This window comes from Oncorhynchus gorbuscha, linkage group LG12 (assembly GCF_021184085.1).
Source record: "Oncorhynchus gorbuscha isolate QuinsamMale2020 ecotype Even-year linkage group LG12, OgorEven_v1.0, whole genome shotgun sequence".
Taxonomy (NCBI): Eukaryota; Metazoa; Chordata; class Actinopteri; order Salmoniformes; family Salmonidae; genus Oncorhynchus; species Oncorhynchus gorbuscha.
In genome coordinates, this window is record NC_060184.1 from 57,786,996 (window position 1) to 57,807,984 (window position 20,989).

Below are 20,989 nucleotides of genomic sequence, written 5' to 3' on the forward strand. Positions count from 1 at the left end.
TAACAACACGTCTGAACTATGTTACATTCAATAACTGGATGTTTTCAGTCAGGGGTAGAGGATTGGTGAAGCAGGAGGAAGTTTCCAACTGAGAATGATCAATTATAAACTGGCTCAGGTACCTACAGCTGTCGTGGCTTATTTGGGTTGTTGTTGCCGTCGTTGTTGTTTTTCTGAGCCACAGCCATTAGACTTGTGTGAAAGTAGAGTTTTCTGGTTGCGGTTTTCTGGTCGTCGTCCCCCCCCCCCCTGTTAGTCCCCAGGGAGGAAGAGACACATCTCTGATCATTAGAGCTGAGATATTTGAGGTGAGCAGGGTTCTGTGATGAGAGAGAGGGGGGGGGGGGTAGGACTGTCTGTTGTGGGGCACTGAGTTAATGCTCTCTACGGACTTTTGGCACTTCTCATCCCCTGCTGGCGTTGTCTTTCTGCCTCAATCATTGGTTCAGGTTTTTTTTAAATACTGAATTCAGTGTTATCCAAATGAGTAGTCTGGTCTATGTAACAAAAATAAAGATAAAGGAGGTCAAGTTGAAGGCATAATGAAACAGACATTATAATAACTGGAATATGGCAGTGAGGTTTCCAGTTAGTATGTTGATTTGTTATGAAGCAGAAATTCTCCTAGTTGCAGGGACTGAGAGTGAGTGAGTGAGTGAGTGAGTGAGTGAGTGAGTGAGTGAGTGAGTGAGTGAGTGAGTGAGTGAGTGAGTGAGTGAGTGAGTGAGTGAGTGAGTGAGTGAGTGTTCCATATAGGAAACACATACTGAAACAACATTGGCTGTGTCACGCCACCATTTTCTATAAAGGTCATGCTTTTTACAGGTTGACTCAAAGCCTGTATGTTGACTCAGCTTCTGTCTACAGACTGTCAGCCAGTCAGTACACCGATACTGTACTAACGGCTAACTGTTGCCAAAGTAACCTGTGGTGTCCCCGTGGTAGCCGTGGTGACTTCATTTTAGTGCTGTACTTTGGACTGTTACGTCATGTATTTGATCTATGTGTCATCTACCTTTCTGTTCACACGTCTCTCTTTCCTAACTCTGAATGTTTTCTTTCCCCTCCTCTGGGACATCCCTAAACCCTTCCCCTTTATAACCTATTGTGTCATTACCTTTGTTTACAACCCCCATTGTTAAAAAGCATTCTTTTGAATAGTCGTTTCCATATTTGCCCCTTTTTGCTTGGGCCTCTGAAGTCCTGCTTTCCCAAGCCTAGATAATGGTCATGTTCTTTGTTTTGGGTTGCTTCAGATTAAATAAATGAGCACATTGTCCGTCGAGTTTCCACACGGTGTGATTTACCTTTGCACAGATTGAATAGTATTCGATGAAGCATGCAGGTCAAGTACATATAGTGAATACTATATGACTTCTGATTGTTAGTCACATGAAATGTCATGAGCTAAATTGTAGGCTTAGTTTTAGCACTTCATGCTCCAACAATCACATGAGTAAACCTCTAGTTAGAGGATTTCTCTCTCTCTCTCTCAGCTGATACCGTCTACCCAGCTGAGACTGACTCACTGATATCTCATGACTTCAGATGAGACATATTGGCCCTGGCTGCCATACAGCCACAGGCAACTCCAGGAAGCAGATACAGCGTGAAGTGTGCCGTCAACATTACATGTGCTTCAGGGATTCGAGCTGACAAAAAATGAATAGACTAAACAAAAATAATTAACCCGAAGAAAGTGGAAATCAAAGACAAAGGAATGGTTTGGCTAATGCTCTAATAATCACTGCTTAAACGTCCTCTGAGGCTGGAAATGACACCTACTTCATTGCCAAAGAGGACTTGCTTCAGGGCTATTACTGATGCCAAGACACATTATTGCATAAAGAGAAAGAGAGAAAAAGGGGGAAGGAGACATACTGAGCAGAAACGTATCATACTCACAACCCTAGTCTCTTCTAGACACTGTGATCCTATGCTACGTTAAGATTAAGGATAATGTCACAGTAAGTTAATAATTGCACCGCCTTTCAGCTGCCCTATTATTTGTTACGCAATGTGCATTTCTAGTTGGGTTCTCTGTCCATCCGTCCATCTGTCTGTCTACTTTTAACTGAACCAATGAAGGAGAACAACACATTTCTCCTTTCTGATCTGATATCCCCATTGTAAGCCAAAGTTTTCGATCGGCTAGCCAACAAAGCTTGCTCCTCTGGCTACAAGACTGTGAAACCAATCCTTGATGGTGACACAGATTCAACTAAGTGATACCTAAAAGATGTGGGCCTTGATTAAAGATAAGCTGTGGTGGAGACGCCATTGTTTCATAGTGTGTGGGGACAAGGAGGACAGGGACCCCCGGGCATTCACCTGCCTCCCAGGTCATTGTGGCGAGATAGAGATGCGATCCTGTGGTGAAGGGGTGGGGGAGTGTCACTGACACACACACACACACGCGCGCACACACACGCAGGTAACTGCCAAAATAAAGGAAACACTTGAGTAAATGAGGGATACAAAGTATATTGAAAGCAGGTGCTTCCAAACTGGTGTGTTTCCTGAGCAATTCCTAAGGAATTAACATCCCATCATGCTTCCAGGCCATGTATAAAAATGCTGGGCAGGTCCAGTTACCCATTATTTTGGCTACCATGGCTATGTCCCCACAGCCCAGGCTACAGGACAATATGTCTGAGGGGGTGTATTTTACAACACTTGATTGCTGATGCTATGTATTGGCCATTGAGAGGCTTTGAAGCCCCGGTCGGCCATATTGGCCCTCCCCAGTAGGAGCAGTCCTCCATAGGAATGAACTGAATTGTAAAGTATTTCAATTCAATGCTTCAAGGACAAAATTACATGTATTTAAGTATTTTTGTTGGCGTACTGGGACTAGTAACATTAGAAATCTAAAGATATATATACTTTCATGACAATATATGTATATATTTTTTTTAATTAAAATGTTTATGTTTAGGTCACATAATATAATTTAAATGTATGCATGAATGTGTCTGTAATAGAATTGAATTTATGTGGCAAAAATGAATGTAGACATTATTTTTTTAAAATCTAAAGCTTAAATAAGGGAGTGCCAAGATAGAGGCATGGTGGCTTCAACACATAGCCCCTATCAGTCATCTAGTTTATATATAAATCATTGGGCACAACTATTGTACTATTGCTTTAGAGCCCTAATAAAACAAGGTAGATTTGTCCTACTGCAGTTCATCGGTATAAAATTGTATCTGAAATGTAGCGGTACACATCAACAACTGTTGTTTTATATAAGAACACAAGAAATATATGCCCCCACCAAGACACACAAGTGTATCCGAAATCCAGCTGTTGCTGCAGTATGCCTACACATAATTTGTGCCTACCAACAAGCACAGAACAGCTCAACAGGATGACCACCACAAGACTATCAAAGACTCTTACATACTTCATAGCGCAAACTTCAATAAATAGAACTATAGCCTATATCTCTAGCAAAATTGTGACACTACGCAATGAGTGCAACTTACAGTAAGACAAGCCGCCACTTGTCCAGGGCCGCAATATTTTCTGTGGAGAAAAAAAAGCGATGGAAATGAATCTAAGTGCATATTCGATATTCATAGCTGATTGTGACATTTATTACATGACGGTAGCTAATTTGAATCTGCCGCGAATAAGAGTAAATACCCATTCAGAGAGCAACACACACACACACATACACTATAGCAAGAGAGCAGGGAGGGGGCGAAAAAGTAGGTTGTGTCATTTTCATAGTACTGACATCACTATTACAGTAGCCTATCACGCGAAGACAATTTTTCACACAATTAATTTAACTGCAGTAACTTGTTAAGCGGGTCGAGGAGCCCCAGGATTTTGAAAGTCACGTTAGCAATAAACTTAAAGCTCGGCTATGTCTCTGCTTTCAATAAGCCTATGGCCTCAAGTCTCACAAGTAGTGTAGATTCGATTTCACCGAGCATCTCTGTGATATTGTCACTTGATTTCAAAATGACTGACACTGTGGTGAGGTGGCCAGTCCATCTCTGATCAGGAAGTCTTTTCAGTTTTCCCCAGTGTACTGTGCAGTCACCGTTGGTTTCCTAAATAAATTCTACTGGGAGCTACACACATTGAAAAAGCCCTCTATCGCCTCCTCAGACGACATACCGTGCACCACAAATGCAGACTTTGAACCAGACGCTACAAAAGGCCCACTTTCTCCCACAAAAATGCGGCTCGATTAAGGGTCAAGACAAGCCTGTGCTGGCTCCTCATCACCGAGGTCATCAGATGCTAGTGGCTGAGGTAACTGAGGTGCAGGTGCTTGTTGTGATGTTACCCTCATGCTGCTGGTGCTATTGCCATGGATCTTCTCGATCTTGTTGGTCAGCAGGGGGTATGGGGGATGGGCGGGTATTGCATTTGCTGCAGGCTCCTCGACCTTGGAGGTCGGGCTAAATGGCTACTCGGTGAGCTTGGCGTTGGTCTCTACAAGGTGATCCTCCGTTTTTTTTGGTCTTGGCAGTGCCCAGCCCTTTTCAGATATGCATGCTGATCAAAGTTTAGCCAACTAACTATAAATATTCAATGCGCAACTACCAAAACTTAACAGAGCTAGCTGTGTAGCTGTCTGCAAAAGTGAACAACCCCTTTCCTTCTCTGTGAGAAAAGGAAATGGTTCATTTGACCCCGCCCTGTTATCCAATGAGCTTCCTAAACAAGGTATTGAATTCAAAGGCAGTACCTTATGCATTCTGGCTAGGTGCCCAATCAGATGCATATTAACTACTAAATAATACATTCCCCCTCCCTCCTCCCTCCTCAGATCATGAGCACACACCGGCATATAGCCTCTGTCCCATTCTACTGGCAGGCCCAGCAGCGCTACATTGGCAAAACCGGAAATAAATAAAATGTCTTATGTTATTTTGGGGGGGCGGGGTGGGGGTGCACAAATTCTATCTGGGGGGTCCATGCTTGGGGAAAATGAAAATTCCCCCATCCACAGAGCACGAGTGGTCACTGAATGGTTTGATGAGCATGAAAACAGTGTAAACCATATGCCATGGTCGTCTCAGTCACCATATCTCAACTAAACTGAACACTAATGGGAGATGATGTCTCATCCCTTCAATAGAGTTCCAGACACTTGTAGAATCTATGCCAAGGTGCATTGAAGCTGTTTTTGGCAGCTCATGGTGGCCCAACGTCCTGCTAAGACACTTTATGTTGGTGTTTCCATTATTTTGCCAATTTCCTGTATGTCACATTAACATAGGTAAGGTGGTATCAGATTATGGTAGAAACACAACAGGCAGATCTTTCTTTCACTCCAACAGGTCAGGTCACTTAAGGCTTGGTAGCATTCATTCAATCCCTCATGAGGTACCTAGATTGTCTGTAGATCTGTTTCTGTATGAGGCATGGCAGGCCATACATACTGTAGGATACGGACGGTATTGTTCATGGGTGGATGTTCATGCCCTTGAATGCTCTGTGGATTGTAGAAGCATTTAACCCAAAAAAACAACCCAATGGTCACAGACGTCAGTTCAACGTAACGTTTCAATTTACATTTGGTTAAATGTCACTATGTTAAAAGTTGGGTGAAAAAAATTACGAATTTCCCTTTCGATGATGACTTTTTGCGATTCCAATCGGTTTTCAACTTTGATTCAATGTCATCACATTAAAAAGAAATGTACATGATGTTGAAACAATGTTGATTCAAACAGTTTTTGCCCAGTGGAAATGACCGTTTTTGTGGATTGTATTGAGAGTAAAGGTTTCATCTAAATTCAAAATATTGCCTTTTAAAGGCCATGGATTGGCTCTTTTAAAGACCGAATCCGCAGTAAAGGAAACAGTGGCGCTGTCCGCCTCACCCCTGATATTGTGTTGTTGATAAAGCTTGAGGTGAGGAGCGTCGCACAACACGGTAAAAACAACAACATTGCAGTACATTTTCTGCTGTTCTATCGCGCGTGCAATTATGTACAAGGGAAAAAAAACACTGCTCGTCTTTTGCAGTAACTTATATGGGGCGGCAGGTAGCCTAGTGGTTAGAGCGTTGGATCAGTAACCAAAGATCGAATCCCCGAGCTGGTAAAAATCTGTCGTTCTGCACCTGCACCTGAACAAGGCAGTTAACCCACTGTTCCTAGGCCGTCATTGACAATAAGAATTTGTTCTTAACTAACTTGCCTAGTTAAATAAATGTAAAATTCAGAAAATATGTTTGTTGCATTGAATCATTGTTTCAAGTTTGATTAGTCGTATGCACAGGATGCACATGGTGTTCAACGTCCAATGAAATGCTTACTTGCAGGTTCCTTCTCAACAATGCCACAACAATTAGAAATAATCAAATATCAGAATATGAACATAAAGTAAATGGCTCAGTAGAATAAACATTTTAGCATAAGTATAATAAAGGAAGGCACAATTTATAGTCCAATATTTACACATGTATCAGAGAAAGGGGAGATTCCGGGGCAAGAGTTTAAATTGTGCAGTATTGTAAGAGTCTGGTAGCAGCAGTTGTGATGTGTGTGTAGCATTAATGTGTGTGTGTATGTGTGTGTGTGTGTCTGTCTGTGTTGGTGTGTGTGTGAGTGAGTGCATGTGTGCTAAGGTGTGGGGAGTCAGAGCAGGTGGTCAGTCCAGTTCAAGTGTTCAGCAGTCTGATGGCTTGTAGATGGAAACTGTCTCTAAGCCTGTTGGTGTCAGACCTCATGCTCCGATACCATCTGCCCGACGGTAAGGGAGTGAACAGCTCGTGGCTCATGGCTGCGGTATAACAATATTGTTGGCTTTAAATAAATAAATATATTCAATACGAAAAAAGTATATTTTGTTTAGAAAATAATTACAAACAAATGATCCACCACAGCACACTCAGAACTAATATTACACCAATACAAACTGGTAACGAGTGCTATTCTATTCATATCATGGTATTACAAGATAAAAACAGTCGTCAAAAGTTGTAAAACTAAATGCACAGAACATAACATTTAGAAGAACTTTCTATCAAAACAAAACCTGTTTTTGTCACATGATGTCATCTAATGCATTAAATAGAAGAGAAAGGAGAGGAAAGGGAATTCTCAGCAGAGGGATCAGGGATTTAAAATACCAAATTCAGGTCTACTTGTCCATGGTCAGGGTAACCTGATATACACTCCCCTCGCCCTCCCGTACTCCCCTTCTTTACTAGTCTCCCACCCCCGAAAGTGTCAAATGAATACACCCTAGTAGTCTGTAATCAGTGGGTTGGGTCATTGTTTATACACTTGATAAATGCCTCCCCCGTAAAAGGAGAGAGTGGGTTCCCACAGAGTGGTTTCGGAAAATAATAAAATATCTAACATTCCTTTGGCTCTGTATAATGGTTGCAGGCCTGAAGCACAGGGAATCACAGGGGGAAACAACTTGGTGCCACTGAATATGCCACCCCTGGGACACACAATGACCATTGAACTGTCCTTCAGATTTTCCACCTAGCACGTTTAAAGATCTACTACCAAATCTGTCCTACGTGCTGTGAATGCAATGCTTAACAACATCCTACTTGAAACAACTCGATTTGGGGGGGGGGGGGGGGGCATAATGTATTTCCTAATTTTCAAGGTATTTTGTGTGGTATAGTGAATCCAAAACTGTTGCCCACAATAACAATTCTGTAAAACCTGAATGATTTAGGAAAGATTTTTTGACAGCTTAAGTACACATTTCTGTATTACAAATGTTATTGCCGATCTCAAGGCAGCAGCAGAGCTACTACCCTATACCGCTCTGTTACAGGGTCTGTATATATTATACGCCTACTACATGTATTTTTTTAAAGTGTCTAAGACTACTGGTCAGTATTTCACAAGTCATTACAAATATGTTAGCGGACATTTTTGTACACGCACACCACTCAGGCAGACGATAATGATTAAACTAGCCATAGTAGTGCTAAGTGATGTATCCATGTTGTCCACTTAGTGATTCCGCTCAAATACATCCCATACTACAAACACACAGCCGACTGTTCTCCTCAAGGTCGAGAGCTGCTGAACACACACCACACACCACACACACACAAGGTCAAGAGCTGCCTGCGAGGCAAAAGGGGCTTCTCTGATGGGTTGACGCCACATGGCCCAATGTACACACATCTATCCCCCGTCCTGTGACATGGCCTGATAGCTTAATATAAGGCCAACAACATGTCAACCTTCACTGCCTTTCAATGAGGACTTCACCAAACAAATGCATTAAAACCAAACAGGATGAGCTGAAACCCACAGAGAATGTGAAATAAGACCATAGTGGCCAATCATCCTCTCACTGTGAGCGAGCAGTGCTGACTCTGTCCAGATTTATGATATGTTGAATTAGAATGAATATTGATTTTTGGACAGGTTTTTTTCTCTCTCTCTGTCCGTCTTTTACAAAGAGTGATTGATGTAAGTGCATTGATTTCGAATCAATTGCTTCATTTTCATTTTATTTAAGCTTGAACAAATTACAATGCCTCCGCAGAGACAAATGCATTACTCTATCAACTGTACCTTGTGCTTTATCTGCAAACTGGTTGTTTGTAAAGTATTCCAGAAATAGTCTGAAATTACGTATTAAACTATTAGGCATTCTGTATTTGCCTATCAAAGCCTTCTGTGTTGAAAGTGTTTTTGATGCCTTTATCAAAGTATTATGCCTCTGTTTTACCATGATTGTCCAATTATACTGTCCTACTAGTTGATATAATATGCTTTATCCCGGTATAAAGACACATACATAACTTAGAAAACTACCCCAATGTTAATTCATTTTACATCAAGAGCTGTAGCCTAGACTTGGAGACAAAGAATGCCTCATTGCATGTTAACAGTGTCCATCAATGAGGTAAAATACCTTAAAACAATTTAGTAATTGTCTTGACAATGATGCATTAAAGTGGGCCATCTTCTAATGGCTCTTTCCTGTGGCTATGCCTACTGGCTGCTTGGTTAGGATTGCATAATGATGATATAGCTTTAGGACCTAGCCTGCCTGGTCGGCTTTCCAAGATAAAAGCTGCCTGGTGTCATGCAGACACTACTGCATTCTCTGAATGTTTCAACTGATCAAGGCTGTGATACGTCTGGAGCTACCTGGTAAATACTGTACCTTACAGAAGCGGAACTTGGGTTAGCCAGGCCTCAATTGTGCAACTACACAATGTACTGTGCCAGACAAAATGGGCCTCCTTCAGACTGTACTTAGCTGTACTTAGCATTTTACTCACAGAAAGACTACATCTGGTTATTTAAAAATCCTACATAGCAGCGTTGACAGCATACTGTGGGCTGGTCACAAGGTTCACAGCTTCACTCTGTTGCTGTAGGCTGAGCTACAGGATGTGAGGCAGCAATCCTGTCGTGCATCAAGTACAAGCTGCAATGCATGGATGTGCAGTATCATTCGATCGATCCAAGACAATAATTATAAATTGTATAATCTTCTATGTGAGTTTGCAATTAGGGTGCATCATAGTCAATCTCTAGCATAAAGGTTTCTGAATAGACCTCATTCAGTTTAAAGACCATTCTTCAAAGCTACCATCCACCATGGATGACTCAAGATATAATGGACAGCACCATTAGTGTGCACATAAGAAGGAATTCCTCTGAATTCCAGTGACAACTGAGGCCTGCTTCCTTTAGGGTTCCGAATACATCACCATATGACTACATCAGATGCTGCAAGCCACAAATATGCACCAACAGCTGATCATTCACAAAAGACTCTCAGTTCTAGAATCAGGAAATAGTTCCAATTGAAACAATGAGGTTCTGTTCCAAATATGTTGTTTGCAACTCTTCTATCTTAAACTCAGAATGTCACTCAGGTCATGATGATCACAGAGCTATATGACTTCATCCTATAACTTTTCAATTATGAAAGAATCTATTTGGTGCCATTCCCAACATATTGGGAGACTATACAAGGAGGGTGTAGATACAAAGTATGCAATAGCGTAATGCCATGGTTGTAAAAACTCTTCTGTGATGGAGTTACATTTGAGTGTGGATAGCAATTCACAGTTTATTTGTTCATATCAAACTACTGTTAGAATAAAGCATATAAGATGACAGAATAACATGATTTTGTTGATGCACTATATATATATATATATATATATATATATATATATATATATATATATATGAAATGTTATGGAAAACTGACAACTATACAACAATTTTGAAACCTGTGTGGCTTCGAGCATAGATAGATAATTAAATAGAATAACTGCATTTGTGTGTGTTTTGGTTCTTTCGTTAAACTGGTCATAATTTCTAAGTAAACAGGATGTTACTGAGAACTAGGACAATCTCTTCAGCTCTAATCACTAAATGAGCAGCCTAGGCCTAAAAGCATTAATCCATCATCCTTCTCAAATGTTTAAGTCACTGCCACTGAATCAAATTCAAATATCATTAAAGATTGTTATTATTTTTTATTTTTTGCAAAACAAGTGCAAGTCTCCAAATTCTTCAAACTCAAGTTTCCCCCCAAAAGTAACCTACTCTACATGAGTGTGCCCTTCATAAAGTTTAAGGTTAAGCGTATCCAAATCGTTGACTATGACCATCTTTCAGTTGCAGGACAAACAAAATACTGGACAACTGCTGTGCATTCTGCATAGCTGCGTTTTACCAGAGTGGTGTAGCCTATTTGAGTCATGAGCGATGTGGCACTTGGCTCCCCTTGTGGAATTTAGCTGTAGCCTACTATCGTGCGACTGGAGACGGTGGTATGTTAGTAAGAAATGCCAGTGTGTGAAACTCCGAACAACTTCAAAAAATAAGGGTTTGTTTCAATAATATAGTCAACAAAAAAAGCGTATGTCAAACGATTCAAATGAAATTCCAGTCATTCTCGCATACTGTTTCAGAAGTATTTGTCTTGTACTGTATGTTGAAACTCTGTCAAACAACTACACCGTGAAACTGTTTACAAAGAGGAAAAATTGTTGCTTCTCAGATGCGCTCTCTGTGGCGAAATATGCAGAGAGAGGCAACTCGCTGACAGTTGAATAGAGTACATCACACATATATATACTTTTCTAAAAATAGCTGGCCAATGAATGTGAAGGAACTACGAGTCAAATTCACCAATAAAAAAAGAAACAGGACCAAATTATGTCAGGAGACGATTATGATTGGTTGGTTGTGATATCATATGCGCGCGGGCAAGCTGATTCGAGTTCATTGGTTAACGTTCCAAAAGCGTAATGCTGTCACGAGGTGGTAGGTAGGTTGCAAGGTTTGAATAAGGAAGTTTACATGGTACGGGCTTCGCATTTAGTTCAGTGTTTGCAAATAGAGTAACTTCATCACCAGTAAGCAGTGGTCTGCCAACGGGGAAGCAAAACAACGCTTGTTTGCAGTGCGTGCTATTTGCATTAGCTACAGATAGGATTGCATGTGAAATTTAAACAAGGATCTTACTTGCCTCTTCGAGATTGACCAATATTTTGACTATTATATTGATTCTAAAGAAAAATATTTCAGTGCAGCTCTTTAGCCAACATTTGGGATTTGAAATGGATGTTCTACCCATGTGCAGCATCTTTCAGGAACTTCAGATTGTACATGACACGGGCTACTTTTCAGCTTTACCATCCTTGGAGGATTACTGGCAGCAGGTAACATTTTTATCCGTTCATTTGAACTGTTTCATTAAACTGAAATAAAGAGAACGTGACCAATCATACTGGCTGTTATCCTGGCATGACTATAGGCTACATGTGTTCAAGTACGTGCAAACTAATATTAATTGATACATTTATATCCTACTAATACACGTTGTTACGGTATTCTACAGCACTTTGTCAAACAGTTCCTCATACATACATTTGTTTTAATTTTTAAACACAATTTAGATGATCAATGTGTCCGCTTTGTTTTGTAGTAGATCATGAATTGTAACATTGCAGAAGCGTCAGTAAGCTACAAACATGCAGAATTCCGTAGCTAGCTGGATGTGTCAAATTCGGCGCGTGTGCTAGAGTATGCGAAAAATAACCAAGCGTTGTTCATATTTCTAGGGACACCTCCGAATGGAGGACTAAACGTGTTATTTAACCGGTTACCCACAGATTCACAAGCTATGTTCTTATCTTGTTTCATGCAGATGGCTTATTCGAAGTTGAGCATTGTTGCCCGTCAAAGCACGGCACAAGTCTAGTTCAGTGAGCCAGTGTTTGACAGCTCCGGAGTCTCACTTGAAATGAATGAGACGCGACCAATATAATTTCCAGTAGTGTTGTGTTATTTCTGAGCGATGTTATAGGCTTGTTTCTGAGCGATGCTACTGTAAGTAGCCTTCATATCGGAAGTGAATTTGAAAGCAATGATTTGGTTCGAGTAACGGAGTTGTTGTCGTTCAAAATGCTGCGGAGCGGAACTCGTTCGTAAGCGGATCTGTTGAAGTAGTCCAACCGGAATGAAGCCAATTCAACAATTTAATTTTGAAAGTGGATGCAATTTACACCAATAAAGTGTAACATAACGGACCCCTCGTATTAATCATGATGGGACTGCCTCGTTTGTAGTAATTTTTCTGAAGATATTTGCAGTTCATACGTGATTGAAATCGATCCAAGTAGTTTCCTTCAGGCATTTGCGAGTCGGGCACGGAGCCAACTTCCTCGCTGCCATAAGAGAGATTTAACTCTTTCAACACAGCCACAGAGAAATACTGTCGAGACGGGTATTGTTAAATATAAAAATGTAATAACTTATTTTTACCAAAGAAGTGGAAAGGTTATTTTACTTATCAAAACCATAGTTTAAACTAACCATACGGTTTATATTCCTCTGAAACACATCGCATTAATTTGCATGTCGTTCAGTGGGGCTCATATCCACACTATCAAATGTCAGCAGTGACTAATTCCGTGCGAATTCGTGTGCGCTTGAGAAGATAGTATTGCAACTGGAAATTATTGGTTTAAATTGTGGAAGGGGCATTATGTGCTTTGCCTGGGGCAGAATTTTCTCCAACTGTTCTTGTCAAACCAACATGCTGCCATACCTCCAAACAGATTACTCTTTATTTATTTATTTATTTATTTTATGAATCCTCAAGATATAGTATCAAAACTGAATTAATGTATTATAACATTGAGAAACTGAGTTCTGGGGGGGTAGGAAGGATGTGATTACATGCAATCAGTCAAGTCTGTGGCAACTGAATGAGTCTTGGGGAAGCAGGAAGTTCAGAGGCTTCCTTAAAAGGACACCAAATGTGCTCTGAGTCATTCATTGTACCACAGAACTGACAATGGATATAGTCCCTGTTCCTCCACACATACACACCGCTTAGGATATGCAGTTTATGACTGCTCAACTTGAGTATGTAAACATGTAGCCTAGCTAGCTTAAATATGGTCACAACCATGTGATAGTCAAGAGCCCATTTCTTGTTTGAACATGTGTTTTCGTACTAGTGTGAAGCTGTAGTTTACTCAGACCAACCTTAGCTGGTCTGCCTTGTGAGCCAAGGGAAACAAGTTGCACAAGTCTTGTGTCATAAAACATCAATGAGGTTGATACTGATTCATGTGTTGGTGGTCTGGTAGCTCCCTGAAATGCAGTACACCTGTGATCTCTTCTATATATTCTAAACATCTGTTTTTTTGTTCCTGAACCAGACTTGCTTGGAGTTGGAGCGGTATCTACAGAGCGAGCCTTATGTCTCGGTGACATCTGACATCAAGTTGGAGCCGCAGGAGCAGGACCTCTGGAGCAAGCTGATCTTGGCCTGCGGTGATAAAGCGATCGACTCTGACCCAAAGATCCCTTTGGTCAAAGAAGAGGACAATCAGGATGGCCAAATCTTGGAAACCAACAGTGTGAACTCTGATGCCAGCAGTGAAGCTTCAGACAGTTCCGTGGAGCTCTCGCCGACACACAGCTTTACCTTGAACCCTCTGGGGTCGGTTCTGGCCGGTTCTGGACCTTTTAGCCCTTCTATCATAAGCACTCCCCCATCCTCCCCAGAGGTCAGCTCGGAACCCAGCATCTCACAAGGCTGGGGAAGCGTAAACACAGAATTGACCTTGCCGGTAAAAGTCCGGACAGGCGGCATCGGAAAGAACTCGGCAAAGACTGGGCTGGTTGGTGGAGACGCGTCACCGGATGGGAGGAGACGGGTGCACAGGTGTCACTTCAACGGATGCCGCAAGGTTTACACAAAGAGTTCCCACTTAAAAGCACACCAACGCACTCATACAGGTGAGAAAGCAGACATTTCCCTATGCTATCACACCCTTGGCCTCTGCATTGCATAACCTTGGGGCAAAATACAAACCCTGTTGGCGGAAGTGACAGTGATAGTACTAAGTTTCCTTACTTCCTCGCTGTTACACAAAAGCAATGTCTTATTTGACTGCCATTCTTTATTTAACCAAATGGTATTGCCTGTTTGGTTAGCTAGTTGTGTAATGTAATTTAAAGAGCCAAAACCAGTTCATTGTGTGTCCTCATGCAGCTACAGAGAGTGCCACACAGTGCACTCACTCTCAGACTATTAGCCGTACATGACTGGATACCTAAACTGTGACCTAATCTATCTGGAATGTGTCTGAATGCTGTGGGGGAGGGGAGGCATTCATACTGAGGGATGCAGTCCCAGTGCACATGGGAATACAAGGGACTTGGGTTGCGTCCCAAATGGTACCCCATTCCCTTTATAGTGCACTACTTTGACCAGAGCCATAGTACGGCTAGTAGTGCACTGTATAGGGACTAGGGTGTCATTTGAGATGCAAACATTAGCCATGGCTCTTCAAAACGGATTGTTTCACCATGGGAAAAGGGAGGCTGTTGAGTGGGGGGCCTGTATGGTCGTTTGACCGTCCCTTGTTTTTTTTTATTAGCAGCATGACATTGCACGTGTGTGGTTTTCTCCATGGGCTCTGACCCTTGAAGACCGCTATTACGTCCGGTGTATAAAGGACTTTCTGCGTTCCAAAACATGTTTTGCGTTGTGTTAGCAAAGTGTAACCAGTTCATTTTGAATTTAGACCAAGTGTCATTGCGTGACGTTGTATAGCTGTCAAGTGACTACAGCTGCATCATCTCATCTGGTCATTTCCTTTCCCTTTACTACCAAAGGTCATTGACCAGAAGAAAGGTCACAATTTACAAAGACTAGCTTAGCACACAGCATTTTTTTTTCACATTGACTGGAGGTTAAAAATGTATTGTGCAATATTACATGCATTTCACAATTATTAATGTTTTTCTTTTGTTTATTTCATAGGTGAGAAACCATACAGGTGTTCATGGGAGGGCTGCGAGTGGCGATTTGCACGGAGTGATGAGCTAACCAGACACTTCAGGAAGCACACTGGGGCCAAGCCATTTAAATGCAGTCACTGTGACCGGTAAGCTCCATCACTCTGCTATCTACAATAGAGACCACCTGCACCTGAGTGTTTACCCAATCCCTCTTGATACCATTTAATCAAGTGTTAGAAAATAATGATTGTTTTACTAGAGTTGTAACGATGTCTGTTCATTCAGTGATGTGAATAGCATTGCATTGTTAACAATTGCATAATGAAAATGGTTAGTCATGCATAATGACATTCTTAAAATATGTAATTATATTGTCAGGCTGTTTTTATGTTCAATTGGAATCTGTACTTGTATCCTTGACACACTTGTTGGTTTTTGTAGTAGTGCTGCTACTACTTCTACTTTTTAGGTACCCTCCTGTTCATACTCTCCTTCTCTCTCTTTCTCTCAAGGTGTTTCTCCAGGTCCGATCACCTTGCCCTCCACATGAAAAGACACCTCTGAGCAGGTCGGAGCGGAGCGATGTTAGCCGTTTAGTGAAACTAACAAACGCAGCGAAAGGAAATGTCGTCTCCTAACCAGCCTCATGGTTGAACTGCCCTTGAGAGGAGCGAGCTAGGGGAGCGTGTTCTAGCCAAAGTATGCCATTTTGCACCATACCCAGTGCCTCCGGGATGGATGGACCCCTTGGAGAAGGAAGGCGCTCTGGAGGTTGCCTGTCCAAAAACCACAACAACAGAGGACAAAATCATGTACAGACAGAAGGAAGCAGCCAATTGAATTGAGGGACTTGAAAGAAAAAGACAAAAAAAAAACTAAAACAAAGACAAAAAAATAATTAACGAATGAATGAGTTGAATGTGTGGTTGGTGCATGATGTTTTTGAGGTGAAGCAACTGTCTCTTGGACAACTGATACACTGGTACTGCTTTACAAAAACGGTTGTCTGAGGTAAGCATGTGTGCACTGCGAATGTCTGACTTGGTTGACTGGCCTGTGTGCAAAGAGGGGGAAGCAAAGGCGGTCTGGTACCAGTGTTGCTGTGGACTGAATGGTGTCAGGGAGCAAGTTTTCTTTTCTTGTAGTTGTGAGTACGGGTGTGTGAGAACGTGCCTGCCTGACTGTCAAGCAGCAGTGAGACTGAGTGAAGATTGGGGTTTCTTGCCAGAAGCCTTGAGGGGTTGTGGTGTTGAGTGGTATGGGGGGGGGGTGATGTGTTTTGTCCCCCCCCCATTCAGCAACCCAGGCCAGGGGAGAAACTCCACAATGTGAGTCCTGAGTGAGAGGAGCTTTTTTTGGTGTTTGGTGCAGCTACTAAATGTGCAATGTGTTACGTAGCTTGTTTTTTTTACAAGTTACAAAGCAAATTTTTAGTCCATTGTATAAGCTGTGTGCTTAGAGGTATAACACAACTATACTATAACTTCAGTATCATAGACAGGTGTTGCATGGTTCTAGGGTTTGTTCTCTCTTCCTGTTATTCTGTAATCAGGACTGCAAATAGATTCCAATAAAAGCGCAGCTAAATACAAACGGTTAAATGTTACAATATTGTACATAAAGCCTTGATTTTTTTTTCATTATTATTACTTCAGTACTTCTTTCTCTCTTTTTGGTTTGAGAAACCACTACTGCTTACTTAGCAACTGAATCATTCATTCATTAAGCTATTTTTTTTTTTTTTCACTCATCAATGCCTTGAGGACTATCGGATTTGATTTTGTATATTCTATCTTCTTTTCTACCTGGTAATGCACTGTTGACGACCTTAATGGTGCCTTATGCAAGTGACCTATCCTTGTGGGATGGATGACTACTCCTTGGAGAGGGGCGGGGGGGGGGGGGGGGGTCACATTGTTGTATGGGTGATTGAAAAGCTTTATTAAGGCTCAATTTCACATGAACTTACTTGCACCTTTCCTTGTTTTCAGAGACTGCTAGGTCTATTACCCCTATGTAGATTGTGAATAGTGTTTTGTGTTTAGAGCATGTACAGTAAAGATCCTCCCTTTTTAGGTTATATTGCATAGCACCCTGATCTATATAGTACATTCAGTCGATTCAAACCAAGACTTGTGTAAAATAACTTCAAGTCAGCATTTAGAGAGCACTTATAATGGTATATTATTAACCCAATTCACTACCACTGTAGTATGTACTGTATCTACGTAGTTATACACATTTGGTATCAAGTGACAATGTTGCTCAAAGGTACAAAAAAAAACCTGATGAGACGATTGGACTAGATCTGGGCAGGTACCCTATTCCGTCTTTAGGTCACTACTTTGGGTCCATAGGGCCCTGGTCAAAAGTAGTGTATCATAAAGGGAATAGGGTGCCATTTCAGATGCAGTCTAGGACATGAACTTGTGGTTTGCATAAAGACAAGGCTGACTTGAAGGGAATGTGATGGTGATGCAGCAGCTCTCAACAATGCCCTAACATTGGGTTTGTAGAGAACTCGGGGGGGCCCAGACTCACTGTAGGGCAATATCCCCCCCTGCAACCAAAGCTGAGGAAAAACCCTAAAGATTTATTGTAATTAACAAGCTCCAGTTGGACAGCCCTTGCCTTGTACTGCATCTCTGTAATAAATTGCTAAAGGCTTTGCTGGCATAGAATTTATTACGGACTGCTGACTCTGGGAGTTTGCTATTGACCCGTCTGGGCAGCCGCATTCGTTGTTTTGGTCCAGGCAGCTACATTATTATCAAAACCAACGTGAACAGGATTCTGAAAAGAGGAGAAAAAAAATATCTATCCCCCCCCTCCCCATTTGAAGTTGATTCATTGTTTATGTACACACTTGAAATAATTTGAAGACTTCAGGACATTTTTGCAGGGTAAGGGACCAAAATCATGTTAGAGGATAGCTTAATGTGTTATATTTGTCATTTAAAAAAAGTCTACACTCAAGGATTGGTGAGATTAACATTGAAATATAACAAAGTACATAGACTTATTTTATTCAGTATCAGGGACATGCTTTGTGGGTGGAAAGGAATTTGACATTGCAGCAAGATCAGTGTAGCAGGGCCACAACATGGATTTTTAGATCAGATTGTTGTAAGAGGGAGGATGAGTACAACTTGAAACGGCCTGCTATAATACAATTACACCGCCAGCAACAGCAAGGCTTTTGTGGCAAAGAATTGGAACAATGACTTTCTGTCTTTGTAACAGAACAGCAGCCAATATCTTTCAGGTGATAATCGAGCCTTAATTAAGCCTCATGTTTGCTTGCATCTTAACCTACAGTTTCCCATTGCTGTCTGCATCCCAAATGGCACTCTATTCCCTATTAGAGTACTACTTCAGACCAGGGACCATATGGCTTTGTTCAAAATTAATGCATTATATAGGGAATAGCAGATCACTTGGGATGCACTCTGATTCTCTCTTCTTCTTCCACACACAGCGCCCCTTGTTCTTTACAGAATCTTTGTCAAAGAAAAAAAAAGGAAAAAAAATCATTTTTGTAAGATTGTTTTTTTTTTTTGCTTTATGACATTTTATTTGAAATTGTTTTGCAAAATTGTTATATTTCTGTATGAATGTATTTTTTTATTGGAATAATAAGAATCTTATCAGACTTATGCTTTGTTTCATTTTTTAAAAAATCTTCTCACTTTATTACATAGTTCATATTTTCAGGGCTGCAGATCGGTTTATGTAGTCAGAGGGCCGGTTTCCCAGACATAGATTTATCCTAGTCTTCTATTAAGAAACTCTCTCAATGGATAATCTCCATTGAACATTCCTTTTAGTCTGTGTCTGGAAATAACTCTGGGTCAGTTTTCAAATGGAAGCCAGTGGAACTAGCTTGGTCCCATCTGCTGTAGCCAACTCTTATATTTTAACTAGTCTTATCCAGAGTGACTTACAGAGCGTAGTAAGTGCATACATTTTTCAAACTGGTCCTCCGTAGAAATTGAACCCACAACTTTGGTGTTGAAAGTGCCATTCTCTAACAGCCTTCTTGTCATAGAGTTGGCTACTGCAACAGTATAGGATCAGGCTTGTAGAACTAGCCCATCCAGTCAGCATTTCTACAACACATAACGAAGTTGTCATTAGGTTTATAGTCTTGAGATTGTATTCCAAATGGCCAATAGAATTAGACAGGGAACATATAGTCAACATTACTCGTGATCAGGACAGTTAGATTGGTCTAAGGGAGAAATTGAAGGCAACAATCCTTTCCCATTTGCTCTGATACTAATCTTATGCTGCACATTCATTATTTGCTATGCATAATCACCATAATAGGCTCCACAATTAAACTATTCCTCAAGGTTTAGGTATAACTGCTATCCCTAATACTCTCAACATGTATGTGCAAGAGCTGAAGAGCTTTGTCAAGCATAATACTTTTCTCCTTTTGGATACAACTCCTAGCCAGGAGTTAGTAAAGGAGTGTGTTAAAGGAGAATTGAAGAGCTGATTAACTTGTTTTCCAGGACTTTTGCCTTCCACTATGTTTACCTAAAAGTAGGTATCTTGTAATTCATCCAAGAGCTCCCAGCCCCCTCCCTCCTTGGGGTAGTAAATACCAGACTGAAAATATCTCACTAAAAAGGAGAAAATGGATACCTTGGAGAAACCGGTTGGGAAACAGAAACCTGCAGTAGCTGTGTGGGTAAAATCACTGGGAAAAGCCAGAAACAAAATCCAACCTGTGTGGTTGTTTGTTCTATAATCTGTTAGTTCATATGCCTTGTGACTGTGATATAGGGGCCTAAAAGCCGAGACAATAAGACCGTGTCAGAATAAATTCAACCACACATTTTCTTCATCACAAGCTGAAGCGCAACCTCTGTCCGGTGGAGTCCTCAAGGCATACTGCATGTAACTAACAGTTACAGTTGAAGTCGGAAGTTTACATCCACTTACGTTGGAGTCATTAAAACTCGTATTTTAACCACTCCACAAATTTCTTGTAAACAAACTATAGTGTTGGCAAGTCGGTTAGGACGTCTACTTTGTGCATGACACATCATTTTTCCAACAATTGTTTACAGATTGTTTCACTTAAAATTCACTGTATCATAATTCCAGTGTGTCAGAAGTTTACATACACTTAAGTTGACTGTGCCTTTAAACAGTTTGGAAAATTCCAGAAAATGTAATGGATTTAGAAGCTTCTGATTGACTTAATTTGAGTCATTTGGGGGTGTACCTGTGGATGTATTTCAAGGCCTACCTTCAAACTCAGTGCCTCTTTGCTTGACATCATAGGAAAATCAAAATAAATCAGCCAAGACCTCAGAAAAAAAAATTGTAGACCTTCACAAGTCTGGTTCATCCTTGGGAGCCATTTCCAAACGCCTGAATGTACCACATTCATCTGTACAAACAATAGTACGCAAGTATAAACACCATGGGATCAAGCAGCCGTCATACCGCTCAGGAAGGAGACGCATTCTGTCTCCTATAGATGAACCTACTTTTGTGCGAAAAGTGCAAATTAATCCCAGAACAACAGTAAAGGACCTTGTGAAGATGCTGGAGGAAAAAGATACAAAAGTATCTATATTCACAGTAAAATGAGTCCTTTATCGACATAACCTGAAAGGCCGCTCTGCAAGGAAGAAGCCACTACTCCAAAACCGTCATAAAAAAGCCAGACTATGGTTTGCAACTGCACATGGGGACAAAGATTGTACTTTTTGGAGAAATGT

At 41.1% G+C, this 20,989-nt stretch overlaps 1 protein-coding gene across 2 annotated transcripts; it reads left to right on the top strand.

The window, feature by feature from the left end:
- Window positions 1-11,206: 11,206 nt before the first annotated feature.
- Window positions 11,207-18,900, top strand: klf6a (Kruppel-like factor 6a). Of its 2 annotated transcripts, XM_046292413.1 has the most exons (5): window positions 11,207-11,253; window positions 11,569-11,647; window positions 13,658-14,240; window positions 15,271-15,394; window positions 15,761-18,900. In XM_046292413.1, exons 1-5 carry the CDS (start codon window positions 11,234-11,236, stop codon window positions 15,810-15,812), a joined length of 858 nt encoding a protein of 285 aa, XP_046148369.1. In that variant the 5' UTR covers window positions 11,207-11,233; the 3' UTR covers window positions 15,813-18,900. The 2 variants fall into 2 exon arrangements, with proteins under 2 accessions (XP_046148369.1, XP_046148368.1); XM_046292412.1 differs by lacking the exon at window positions 11,207-11,253 and having other exon boundaries at window positions 11,260-11,647.
- Window positions 18,901-20,989: the final 2,089 nt, after the last annotated feature.

Excerpts from the sequence above, each read along its gene's own strand:
- klf6a (XM_046292412.1), top strand. The coding sequence starts at position 11,546 with ATGGATGTTCTACCCATGTGCAGCATCTTTCAGGAACTTCAGATTGTA. Across the intron at positions 14,241-15,270 it reads ACACCAACGCACTCATACAG|GTGAGAAACCATACAGGTGT; the intron begins GTGAGAAAGCAG and ends TTTATTTCATAG. Across the intron at positions 15,395-15,760 it reads AAATGCAGTCACTGTGACCG|GTGTTTCTCCAGGTCCGATC; the intron begins GTAAGCTCCATC and ends CTTTCTCTCAAG.